The following is a 12,636-nucleotide window of genomic DNA, read 5'->3' on the forward strand; positions in this document are numbered from 1 at the left end:
GAAGAGGTGAGGAAAGAATGAAAAAGAAAGAGAGAGAAACGGAGGGAGGGAGCGAAAGAGAAAGAGAGAGGGGAAGAAAGGGAGACGGAGAGACGGAGCAAAAAAAAAGCTAAGGATAGCAGTGGTGTACAACAGAAGGACAGACTATGCCATTCACATGCCCCCCTGTACTGCCTCGCTCGTTACCATGGGAACACCTTATTGTGTGTGTGCTAGTCTGGGTGTGGGAAGTGGCCAAACACCCTGCAATGTACAGTCCAGCATTCCGGACTAAAACACACACACACACACACAGCAGGCAGGCAGGCAGGCAGGCCAAATTCACACAAACACACACACACATTCACACAGCAGGCTAGAAGAAGGCAGACAGGCAGGCAGGCCACACACACACACACACAATATTCTCAGCCGCTGCACTCTGATTCATGTAAATCAGATATTATACTCAGACAGTCATTAATCTCAATGTTGAGCCAGAGACTTATTAATCTTCAATGGCTTCCTGAACATACTAACACAAGCACACGGCACAGCTACACTAGCACGTACGCACGCACACACACAAACACGCACACACACACACACACACACACACACACACATACACCACATACACCACATACAAATACAACATCCAGGATGCGAGCCTGGATCAGGGGTAATAGAGGATACAGGGGAGAATATGGGAGTGAATTTAAGGGGTTGCAGTACGTGTGTGTCTGTGTGTGTGCACCCCTTCAAACTGTCATGAATACTGATTCATCATTTACTGGCCCACACCTTTCCGTTCCCTTTCCCCTCTGCCAACCAATCACAGCACACCGGCTAATGACACCCCTGCCCCCTCCACCCAGCAAGAGGTGAAACCACCATCAGTCAAAGTCACCCTCATTAGCATACAGCCCAAATGTTTACATCCCAAAACAAAGAGAAAAACAGGGAAAAAGCAAAGGAGAGGAGGAGGAGGGGAGGAGAGGAAGAGAGGGGGGAACAGAGGAGGAGGAGAGGAGGAGGGGAGGAGAGGAAGAGAGGGGGGAACAGAGGAGGAGGAGAGGAGGAGGGGAGGAGAGGAGGAGAGGGGGGAACAGAGGAGGAGGAGAGGAGGAGAGGAGGAGAGGAGGAGGGGAGGAGGAGAGCTCAGACCCTCTCTAATGAAGGAGGGCCAGAGAGCAGTCCACTCCAGCAGAAGTGGAATTAACTCTCTCAGCTAGACCTTGCCCCCGTTGCTATGGCAGCAGTCTGAAGTAAGGGGGACCCCCCCCACCCCCATCCACTGCAGACCACATCTAGTAGCCTACCCCCCCCCCCCCCCACACCACACACAAACACACACCCTTTTTCCTATTCTCTGTCTCTCCATTTGGGGGGCTCTGGGGGGGGGGGGGGGGGGGGGGGCTGGAGCCCTGGATTACAGATGAAACACCCAAAGATCCCTCCATCTCTGATCAGAATCTTTCTCTCTTTCTCTCCATCCCCCTTCTATCTCTTCTCCCTCTCTCTCTCTCTCTCTCTCTCTCTCTCTCTCTCTCTCTCTCTCTCTCTCTCTCCTCTCTCTCTCTCTCTCTCTCTCTCTCCTCTCTCTCTCTCTCTCTCTCTCCCTCTCCCTCTCCCTCTCTCTCTCTCTCTCTCTCTCTCTCTCACTGCATCATACAAATCCCTAATAGATCCCCCTCCTTGTACGGGGGGTCCCTACAGCACGGCTCCTCTGTAGTCTCAGACAGGGCCGCTTCTATAGTTCTGTGGCCAGACTGTACATATGACTCAGAAGGCTTAGCTGCTGTCTATCTAATAACTCACACCACACACACACACACACAACACACAGTCCAAGACTGATAACAATGACCTTCTACTGTCATTAAGATGAAGATCTGTCTGTATTCATCCTAGCAGACTGGTACTGATGCACACACACACACGGAAGGCATACTGTAGGGGAGCTCAGTGCCAGCAGTTCTCTCTCTCTCTCACAAACACACACACACACACACACACACACACACACACACACACACACACACACACACACACACACACACACACACACACACACACCCTCCAGAAAAAGAGTGGTGTCACTCTTGTGCTGTGCCCCCCTCCCTAAGTGACAGCTGTGCTGACAGGATTGTGATCCAGTCCTGGCCCCCCACCGGCCTGTGCCATGCCCCGTATCCCTCCCCCTCCCTGTCTCTCTCTTGCTCTCCCTCTCCTTCACTCCTCCTTCAGGACCCTCTCTTGCTCTCACACTTACTTTCATTTAACAACCAGCCTCTGCAGTTCATCCTAACGTGCATTTCTTTGTGGCAAAGCTTCCCGCCTGACAAACTCAGCCCCCCCCCTCCCGACACACACACCAAACACCACACTGCAAACACACCACACACACACTCAGGGGGTGGAGATGCGCAGTGCTCTAATGGTTCCTGACTGTTAACTATGTCTCCCAGCATTCTGTCTCTCTCCCCAGACTCCCAACCTCTGTTTTCACTGCTAAACAGGCCTGTAGGGTGAAGCAGTGTGTTCACTGCGGAGGAAGACTTACACTTATACACACACATCCCCCCCCCCCCCCATACACATGCAATACACACGCAACACACATGCAACACACATGCAACACACACACCACATTGAGGAACAACCCGCTGAGAATTAAGTGTAATAGACACGTGCAGCTTTCTGAGCAGTCCTAAGCAGATCTATAGGAACTAGGTCATCTGGACTGTATGTGTGTGCGTGTGCGTGCGTGTGTGCATGCGTGTGTGTGGCGTGCGCCCGTGCCAGCGCCTCTCTGGCCCTGATGTTGCACCCTTGTCTTGTTTAGCATCTAGATAAAGTCATCACCACAAAGCTGCTCCTGTCAAGGATCACCAGCTGCCCCCCCTCCCCCCCCACACACACACACGCCCGGCCCACCCTCCCTCTCCCCAAGGGGGAGGGTCAGGGCCAGCCGGAGGGGGCAGCTGGGTCTCAGCCAGGACCACTGCAGAGGGAGAGGCAGGGTGGTGGGTGGAGGGGGTAGTAGACTGAACTCTGATTAAAAGAGGACTGCTGAATTGTAGCCAAGAGGCAGGGCTCATGCACACCCATCAAGACACACACACCCCACACACACACACACACACACACACACACACACATACACATCAGCCACCAACCATGCAGTTTCCCAGCCTTCCTCCTTTAACATCACATGCTTCGTCTCCTCCTCTCTCCCCCCCCCCCCCCCCCTCTATTCCCGTCCTCTGTTTTCTCACCCTCCCACTTCTCAGTCCACTCAGCACGACCACATCTGGGGATGCCGTTGCCCGTGGTTACCCCCTCCTTTGCCCAGCTGGTGGACACCCAGGGGAGGCAATGCAGACTGCACGTGTGTGTGTGTGTGTGTGTGTGTGTGTGTGTGTGTGTGAGTGTGTGCAGTGGGGTGAACTGAGGGGTGTAACATGGCTGGTTGTGAGCAGTCACTTCCCCTTGGTATTGATTTTAGCATCAGCTGGTGTGGGGGGGGGGGGGGGGTGTATGCGTATGTGTGTGTGTGTGTTTGTGTATGTATGTGTGTGTGTGAAAGAGTAAATAATCAATATCCATACCATATTTTCTTCTGTCTAAAGGGAGCAAGCTGTGATCTATGTGCCTTCCTATCTTCCTTCCTTTCTGTCAGTCTGTCTGTCTGTAATGGCTGGGATGAAGGGATGGAGACAGTCAGGGAGATAAAAGAGAGAGATCCCCTGCATCTGTCTCTGGAGTTTAAACCATGTCATCCTGCCTCCATCCATCTCTCTGCCCTTTCCCCCTGCCTCTCTGCCTCTCTGTCTTGCTGCATTAGAGTGTGAGGTCTATCACTCTCCCTCCAGCCCTCTGTCTCTTTCCATCTGTCTTCTCATAACACACTCTCCTTTCTCTCTCTGTTCCTCCCATCCATCCTCCCTCCTCCTTCTCTGTCGCTCCTTCTGCCTGTCAGCTCGTGCGCTCTCTGTCCGCACTTGTTTGCGTCTGTGTGTGTGTGAGAGGCACAAAGGCTGGTCGAGCCATCGCACTGACAGGTACAGAAACACTGTGATCTCTGCGCTCCCGGGAGACGGAGAGAGAGAGGAGGAGAAGAGAGAGACGGAGACATTGAGAGAGGAGGGCGAGCTCGAGAGAGTGAAAGTAAGAGAGAGGGAGAAAGACAGAAAGATATTTTGTGTATATATGGAGAGAGCACCTCCCTCTGCCCTCCTCCACGACTGTTATTGGCCAATTGTGAGGCTGTGAGGGGTCAAGGGTCAAGGCCCTGATGGATTGTGGGACTTGGGGGCTCATCAATACTAACCCGCTTCTGCTCCCGGGGCAAGCCAACCACAACGCCCGCTGACGGGCCTATCTGTTTCCACGGTGACAAGTGCCAAGGTGCGAACACGAGACAGAGCAGGGTCTTTTCCCCTTATTACAGAGGCTTTTACACGGTCAGATAAACCGCAAGCCCCACGATGCATCTCTGCCTGCTCTCACTGCCTGGGGCTGCCGACGAACAGGAAGCTAAAGACAGCAGGAAGCCATCGAATGTGTTTTCCACTGTGTATGTGTGTGTGTGCATGAGGTTGTGTGTGAGCATACAGAGACTCATCCTATCGATTAATCAATAAACTTCAGCGGAGGATTAATTGTGTTCCCTACAACACGTAGCGGCTGGAATCATGGAGACTCTGAAATCCAATAAAACTGTGATGAGGACTGAGGACAGGCGTGCTCGGAGAAACACTCAGAAGTTCATATTTACTTATTAATCATATATTTCAGATGTTCAGTATCTAGCAGATTTGACTCAGAGTCGACCCATTATCTGACTCTGCAATTCATGCCTGACTGTCTTTAGGAGTGATTCAGTGACTCCCTATCTGACTCTCCATAGGCTGCTGACCTATACACTGGTCTGTCAAACCAGAACACACATAAACAGGTCAATGAAGATAGGAATGAGAGGAGATGAGCAGAGGGTGGGGAGAGATTGGCGCAAGGGAGGAAATAGAGAGAATAGCAGAGAGAGAGAGAGACAGAGAGAGAGAGAGAGAGAGAGAGAGAGAAGAGAGAGAGAGAGAGAGAGAAAGAGAGAGAGAGAGAGAGAAAGAGAGAGAGAGAGAGAGAGCGAGAGAGAGAGAGAGAGCGAGAGAGAGAGAGAGAGAGAGAGAGAGAGAGAGCGAGAGAGAGAGAGTAGCTCTCTTCCAGAGTCTCTCCCGACCTGGCCAGTCCTAGTGATGTGGATGAAGCTGTTTGATGTGATAGGTGGACAGGAGACGCATGTAAATCAGGATTCCTGTCAGGGCTTTTGCTCCTATACAGACAGACACACACACACACACACACACCCAACAATAAGGTCAACTGGTCACTGTGAAAGATGACTATTTGGGTAGTCACACACACAGTCACACACGTGAGCAAGCGCGCGCACACAGACACACACACACACCTGCCAGGCTTGGTCTGACTGTGATAAGACAACATTTCAGAAGCTAACAGCTTTTTTCAAGTTGTGGCTCTATCTTCAGTATGCACTGTCAGGAGAATTTACTACCTCCCTACCCTCTCTCTCTCGCTCTCTCGCTCTCTCGTTCTCTCTCTCGTCCTCTCTCTCGTTCTCTCTCTCTCTTGCTATACATCCCTCCATCCTAACTGCTGCAGCAGCTAGTCACAGAGTAGTGAAGCCATTGGCTAGTGATGATGTCACCATTTCCTGGAGGCTGCCAGGCGCAGCATGTGATTGGCTACAGGAGAGAGACAGCAGCAGAGGGCTGAGGTATCACTTTCATTCATGCAGGGATGAGCAGAGCAGAGGAAAGGGGTGGGAGGGAGGGAGAAAGGGAGAGAGACAAAGACAGAGAGAGAGAGAGAGAGAGAGAGAGAGAGAGAGAGCAGTAGAGAGCCCAGCTGGGGTTTTGGAATAAGGGCTGGGCAGGCATGGATTCAATTTTGATTGACAGCTAGGGGTCTCTCACAGACACACAAGACTATTAGTGCTGTCCACATCACTGAGGGAGAGAAGGGAAGAGTATACCTGCTTTCCTAATGGACATCCACACACACAAGCCCACCCTCGCAACACTCAGCTGATGGGGGAGTTGGTTTATGAGAGGTGGGTGTTGTCTGTGTGCGTGCGCGCTGGGCCGTTGCCATGGTGACGAGCAGATGGAGCTCATCCTGCTGGCTGGGGCTCTCTCCGTCAGCGGAGGGAGCGGAAGGACCCCTCCTTCTAAACACACACCGCACGCACGCACGCAAACACACCTTCAGCACCTCCATGCCCTTGCACATTCATCAAAGATTTGTGTGCACACATACACTCAACACACGCAAGTTCGGAGAAGACGTGTGTGGCCAAGCACACGTGTGTGTGCCCAAATATGTGTGTGTACGTGTGAGAACGTGTGTGTGTGTGTGCACCACAGTCCCGGAGGAAGAACTTGCCCTCCACCAGGCGTGTGCTTCCATGAGGCGCTCATGGGAAATTAGCCTGTGATGACCTGCTGTGGAGTAACCCTCACACTTCTCCCTCATTCCCTCCCTCCATCTCTCGTCCTCTCCCATCCCCCTCTCTCTCCACTCGCGGATGATGTCATTGTTTTGCTGTGGTTGCTAGTCTCTATGCCCAAAGGAGCGAGAGCTACGCAAACTGGAGATGTCCTGGAACGATCAGCCCTTCCATCCATCTCTCTCCATCTATCAGTTCTATCAATCTCTCTCTCTCTCTCTCTCTCTCTCTCTCTCTCTCTCTCTCTCTCTCTCTCTCTTTCTCTCCCTCTGTCCCTCCACTCTTTATCCTTTATCTCCGACCTCACCTCTCCCTCTCCCATGAAACTGGAGAAGTCACAAATGGCAAAGACCTGATTTGTTGGGGACACCTTGAGTGTTTTATTACTTGCGGAAATGGGCGTGGCTTTAACTAACTGCCTGCTGCCTGCTTGCTTGTTTGTCTGTCTGAGACACACAGTTTAGCTGACTCTAAGCGTTTCTGTTTAATGCTGTCTCTCTCCTCTCCTCTGGTCTCCGCTTCGCTCCTCTCTCTCGTTCCATCTCTGCAGCGACTCATCAGGATCCCCGTATCTAAAATCTAAACAGTTTAATCCTAAGATCCTCGTGTGTTCAATTCAATTATCTACATAATCACATTTGAAGGAGAGTGTAATTTAATGTTTAGTTTCCAAATCCCGCAGAAATGTACTTTAAATGATTACACATCGTTATCATAAATCATTTTATTAAAAAAGTGTTAATCTTGTCTACAGATGATGCCAGGCTTGGCTTATCTGTTATGATAATGAAATATGGTCTTTTACAGAAAATGGTTGTTATTTTTTTTCTTTCTACTTGAGATGCCATCTACACGACTGCTTGTATCTCCCGTGCTGATCAAAGTCTTTGTCTGTTGCTGTGCTGGTATTCTCAGCCCCTCTCTACAAATCACTTACTGGCACTTTTACTGGCTCGGGTCCTTTCATAAAATAAAATGATGCATTTAGAATTCCACTAGGGCTCTGGCACCCCGTAACTCAAACACGGTCTTAGTTAAAGAACCGCAGGAGCGCAGGACCGCAGAACAGCCTAAGCTGAGGCCAGGAAGTGATGGAGGACGGAGGGTGTTGCGTTGGTACCTAGTTACAAGAACCGTGTGCCTTATCCAGATCATCCAGATCAACGCGTTCCATGCGTCTCCTCTTGGCCGAAGAACCAGATACTGTTGCACCAGCACATGTTCGACTGGATGATTTACTTCACCTAAGGTGGTCCGCCTATCCTTTAACTCTGCTCTTATCCCCAAACCGCAGCATGTGTCCCTCTTGACCTCCTGAAGGTATCTACACAGGTGGCGGTGGGGGTGGTTGCGGTGGAGTTTAGGGGAGGGTTTTGGAATATGGGGGGTGTCAATGTGATGGGGGGTTGAAAGGTTGAGTTTGGTGGAGGGATGGGGGTGTAGGGAGGGTGGGGGGAGGTCAGACAAAGAGTTCAGAAAGATAAGGAGGCATGCTTCAAAGAGTCCGCACATACACAGGCATACACACACAAGCGCACACACAGACGCCTCTGCTGCACCTCCATCTCTGGGAAACAGAGGCGCACACAAACACACACACACACAGACACACACACAGACACACACTCTGAGGTGGGTCTATATGTCAACACCTTCACACCTCTGCAGCTCTCACTGTCAGTCCAGTACAACACACCTCCTTTATTATCCTGTTCCCTCTACCCATCCCTTTCACTCTCTCTGCACACACATATTTCTCTCTCTCTCCGTCTCTCCCCCTCTCTCCCTCTCTCTTTTCCCATCTCCCTTTCTCTGTACAGAGAGCACCTCTCAATCTTCTCCTCCTCCCTACTGACAGCTCATTTCTCTCCTCTTCTGTCTTCCCCCAAATTCTCCAAAATGGAACATTCTAGCCCCCCATTTTAAAATCCCCCTATTGAAACTGTCCAGGTGAACCAGTCCATCAGGTGCTAGACTCCAGAATAACAGTAATAAATGAATTCAGGTCATGGTGGTCCTTCAACATAATCATCACCTACCTGACAGAAGTAGAGCTGACTGGGCTTTTAGTGTTCTATAGAGCTTTTATCACTGGCTACCTCAATCAAAAGGTAGGAGAGGCAGCAGCAAAAGGTGAGAGACAGGAGAGAAGGAGATATAAAGGAGAGAGAAAGAAGACCGAAGTAGAAGGAAAGTGACTATTGGGAGCAAAAACAAGCAGTGAGGAGAGAGAGCTCAACCTGCCCCTGCATGTTCGGGTCTTCAGAACAGGCTCTTCACACGACCCGCGTAGCCCTCCTCTATCCCTCCATCAGTCTGCTAGTGCACTGTAACCAGCATCGTTAAGGGCCCACCCATGCAACGCCAAGAGAAGAAACTGGTCAATTATTTGGAGTGTTCTCTCTTCTTTATAACGTAATACAACTATTTTTACGAATTCATTTACCAGCCAAAGAAAGTCGAATACCAAGGATGACAAGCCTACAGAAAGTAAATGCTAATCACCATCACCCGAATGCACCCCTTCTGTGCCTCTCCCCAGAGAGTGGGGGAGGGAGAGAGAAGGAGGAAGGGGGGTGAAGGAGTCTGGCTGGAGAGAAAAAGAGAGAGAGACAGAGCATGGCGGATGGTTGGGAGCTAGACTGTTTCAAAACATCCCCTTTTTAATGAGCAGATCTCTCTGTGAGAGTCTGTTTTCCTCTCCCTGTTAAACAGCAGTTTAGCTCAGACACCCCCCTCGCAGCCCCCCCCCCCTCGCAGCCCCCCCCCCCCCCCCCCCCTTGCAGCCCCCTCCCCCTCGCAGCCCCTGGGTTGGGGGGCACACACTCCAAAGAGGATTTATTTGACTGTGGAACGCTCCAGAGATGGGGTGAAAGGGTAAGAGAGTGAAGGGGGGGTGGAGTGGGGGGGGGAGGGGTACTGGAACGGGGACAGGGAGGAGGGGATGAAGGAGCCATTGGTAGGAGGAGAGCTGGATGGAGGGGGTTTGGGGTGGGGTGGGGATGGGGTGGGGGAGATACCGAAGAGTCGAGAGGATTACATCCAGCGTGTTTGAATACTTAACACGCCAATCGGGCCACAACGCACACATGTGTGCTTATGTGGGTGTGTAGCACAGGCCGGCGGTATGCCAGATAAAGCAGTATCTCTCGCTGGGGGCTCAGTCAGAGGGGGTGGGGGTGGGGAGGAGGGGGGCTACAGACATGAACTACACAATAGTCTCATGCCCAGCAGCTGAGCTGCTGTGACAGTTAGAGTTCAAATCCAGGTCCGCTGTGTTTGCCCACCGAGCTAAAGCCTAGACAAGGTCAAGCCTTTGGTGGTGGTGGGGGTCATTTAGGATCTTTTTTCCCCAAATATGCAGTACTGTAATATAAATAGCAATGGTCCCGTGTGACCTGACAATTTATTCTTACAGGGTTCTCCTGAAACACACGGGCCAACTGAGAGCTCTCCTTTGAAGGAGAATCTGTGCCAACTAAATAGCCTTGATCTGATGAAGCTGTGATCTCTAATCCTATGGGTGATGAAGGGGGAGGGGGGTGCTATGAGGGGAATCTGCGGTGGGGGAAAGGCATTATAGTAAGAGGGGGTGGGGCCTGGTGGGAGGGGATGGCATGATACCCCTCAGCATGGAGGATCCAGACTGGCAAAGATGACAAGCTGGCAGGATGGTTGTCTCACTGGGTCTAGCTGGCTGGTTATCTGGCTGGCTGGCTGGCTGGCTGGCTGACTGGTTGGCTGGCTGGCTGGCTGGCTGGCTGGCTGGCTGGCTGGCTGGCTGGCTGGATGACTGACTGACTGACTGACTGACTGGTTGGCTGGCTGGCTGGCTGACTGGTTGGCTGGATGACTGACTGGATGACTGACTGTTTGGTTGGCTGGATGACTGACTGGTTGGTTGGCTGGATGACTGACTGGTTGGCAAGCTGGCTGACTGACTGGTTGGCAAGCTGGCTGACTGACTGGTTGGCAAGCTGGCTGACTGAATAACTGCCAGACACAGAAAAGGGGGATTAAGGTTCACAAAAACAATGAGCAGCGAGAGGCTGGGGGCAGATGGGGGATTTGAGGTTCAATCCCTGTTACAATGGCCCAGTTAGACTGGCTGGGAACTGGGGTTGACACCCACAGACACAGCAGACACACACACACACACACACACACACTAGTAATCCTATATTACTGCAGGACTCTGTGTTGAACAGAATTGCTGTAACTATCTGCCTCTGGCTGTCCTGGCTCTGACAGCAACTGATGTAAACACTGTACACACACACACTCACCTTCCCCTTGCTGCATCACACAACTCAGAAACTAGCAGGGAACTGCAAGTTTGAGTAAATAAATGTGCGTGTGTTTTGTCTGTGTGTTTTGTATCAATGATAATGCCCGGAACCGCTGATTTCATTCCTGTTGTTATTCTCCCACTCTGCTATAATGTTACAACTGAAAGTCAGGCCACAATGTGCCAATGACACACACACACTCACACTCACACACACTCACACACACACACACACAAGCACACACACACACACTCGCACACACACAGCCCTAGGTCATCTCTCAGGAATCAGCTATGCTCTGGTTTCTCACCGTCCTGATTTAGACCACAGAACAACTGATACCCTCTCAATGATATCACTGCCTCTCTGGCTGGTACACACCCCTGACTATCCCCTCTTTCTCTCCCTTTCTCTCTACCACACACACACACACACACAGACAGGGATAGGATCAGTAACAAACTCCCATGTCCTCAAGCTATCACCCCAAATATTCCTCATTAAACAAACAAACACCTCGTGTCCCACACACTAACTCTCTCGCTCTCATACACAAACACAAACACATACGTGTCTGTGAGTCTTGTGAATACAAATTCCTCTAAGTCAGGTACATATGGGCACACACACTCGCGCACACTCTCTCTCTCTCTCCCCCGCGCACCCCACACACCCTCACCTGCACCTGCATGAAGGATCCTCTGTAGAAGCAGCATGCTGCGGCTGACAGGGCGCTCCAGAGGCTGCAGCGCTCCGTCATGGCTACACTCCTCCGCTCCCCCTCTCCTCTGCTCCGCTCCCCTGGGCTGTGTCCTCCCTGCCCGCAGGCCCCCCCCGTGCCGGCTCGGTGTCAGTCCTGCAGTGGGCTGCTAGCAGCTCTGGGTCATAGCGCTAACGCAGGCGCCGCTAGCTAAGCTAACAAACTGCTGCTGATCTGGGCTAGCTCTGAAACACTACTGACATCCCAGTCCCTAGCCTGCACCGGCTCTCTCTCTCTCTGTCTCTCTCTCGCTCTCTCTCTGTGTCTCTTCTGCCTCTCTCTCACTCCCTCCTGTGCTGTGCTTCACAAGGCTGGTAGGGATTACCTCATAGCTTTCGGATGAAAGGGGTGGGTGGGGGGAGGGGGGACCAGAGGGAGGGATAGGGGGAGGAGGAGGAGGAGGAGGAGAGGGAGGGGGGATGCTCTCAGTGCTGTCGAATAGCAGCCAGACCCCACCCACTCTCTTCTTTACACCCAGCCAGAGACAATACTGACAGAGGGGAGGGAGAGAGAGACAGCAAGAAAGAGAGAGAGAGAGATAGATAGAGAGAAGGAGAGAGAGATGTATGTAGCGATAGAGAGGCTGAGAGAAGGAGGGAGAGAGAGGAGTGAAGCTAGAGAGAGAATGGGGGAGACAGGAGGAGGGAGATGCCTCATAGTTGCAACACCTTCTCAAAGGAATCTGTCTTTTATTCCTGTTTGAAAGGAAGCTAACTAGAATGGCAGGAGAGGAGGTTTCAAGGGACAACAATGCACACACACAGACTTGCACACACACACACACACAAACAGACTTGCACACACACAGACTTGCATACACACACACACACAAACAGACTTGCACACACACAGACTTGCACACACACACACAAACAGACTTGCACACAACACAGACTTGCACACACACAGACTTAAACACACAGACAGACTTACACACATACACATCCTTGCACAAACACACACTTCTACACACACGCACACAGACTTACACACACACACACACACAAGGTTCATAATATGTTTTGGACAGAAAACACAGTATATGTGTGTGTGTTCCTATGTGTGTGTGTGTCTAT

At 51.5% G+C, this 12,636-nt stretch overlaps 1 protein-coding gene across 4 annotated transcripts in view; it reads right to left on the minus strand.

Moving 5' to 3' along the window:
* sh2d3ca (SH2 domain containing 3Ca) overlaps positions 1-12,636 on the minus strand; it is a 33,043-nt gene that overhangs the window by 9,475 nt on the left and 10,932 nt on the right. The window contains exon 1 of one of the 4 annotated variants that reach the window (XM_047044762.1): positions 11,486-12,071. The exons of 2 other annotated variants lie outside the window; for them this stretch is intronic. In XM_047044762.1, the coding sequence (XP_046900718.1) occupies positions 11,486-11,560 (75 nt within the window). In that variant the 5' untranslated portion in view covers positions 11,561-12,071. Of the gene's footprint in view, positions 1-11,479; positions 12,072-12,636 lie in introns of those variants that run through there. One more of the 4 variants, XM_047044761.1, reaches the window with a different exon arrangement.

The sequence above is a fragment of the Hypomesus transpacificus genome, chromosome 22 (assembly GCF_021917145.1).
Source record: "Hypomesus transpacificus isolate Combined female chromosome 22, fHypTra1, whole genome shotgun sequence".
NCBI classification, from domain to species: domain Eukaryota; kingdom Metazoa; phylum Chordata; class Actinopteri; order Osmeriformes; family Osmeridae; genus Hypomesus; species Hypomesus transpacificus.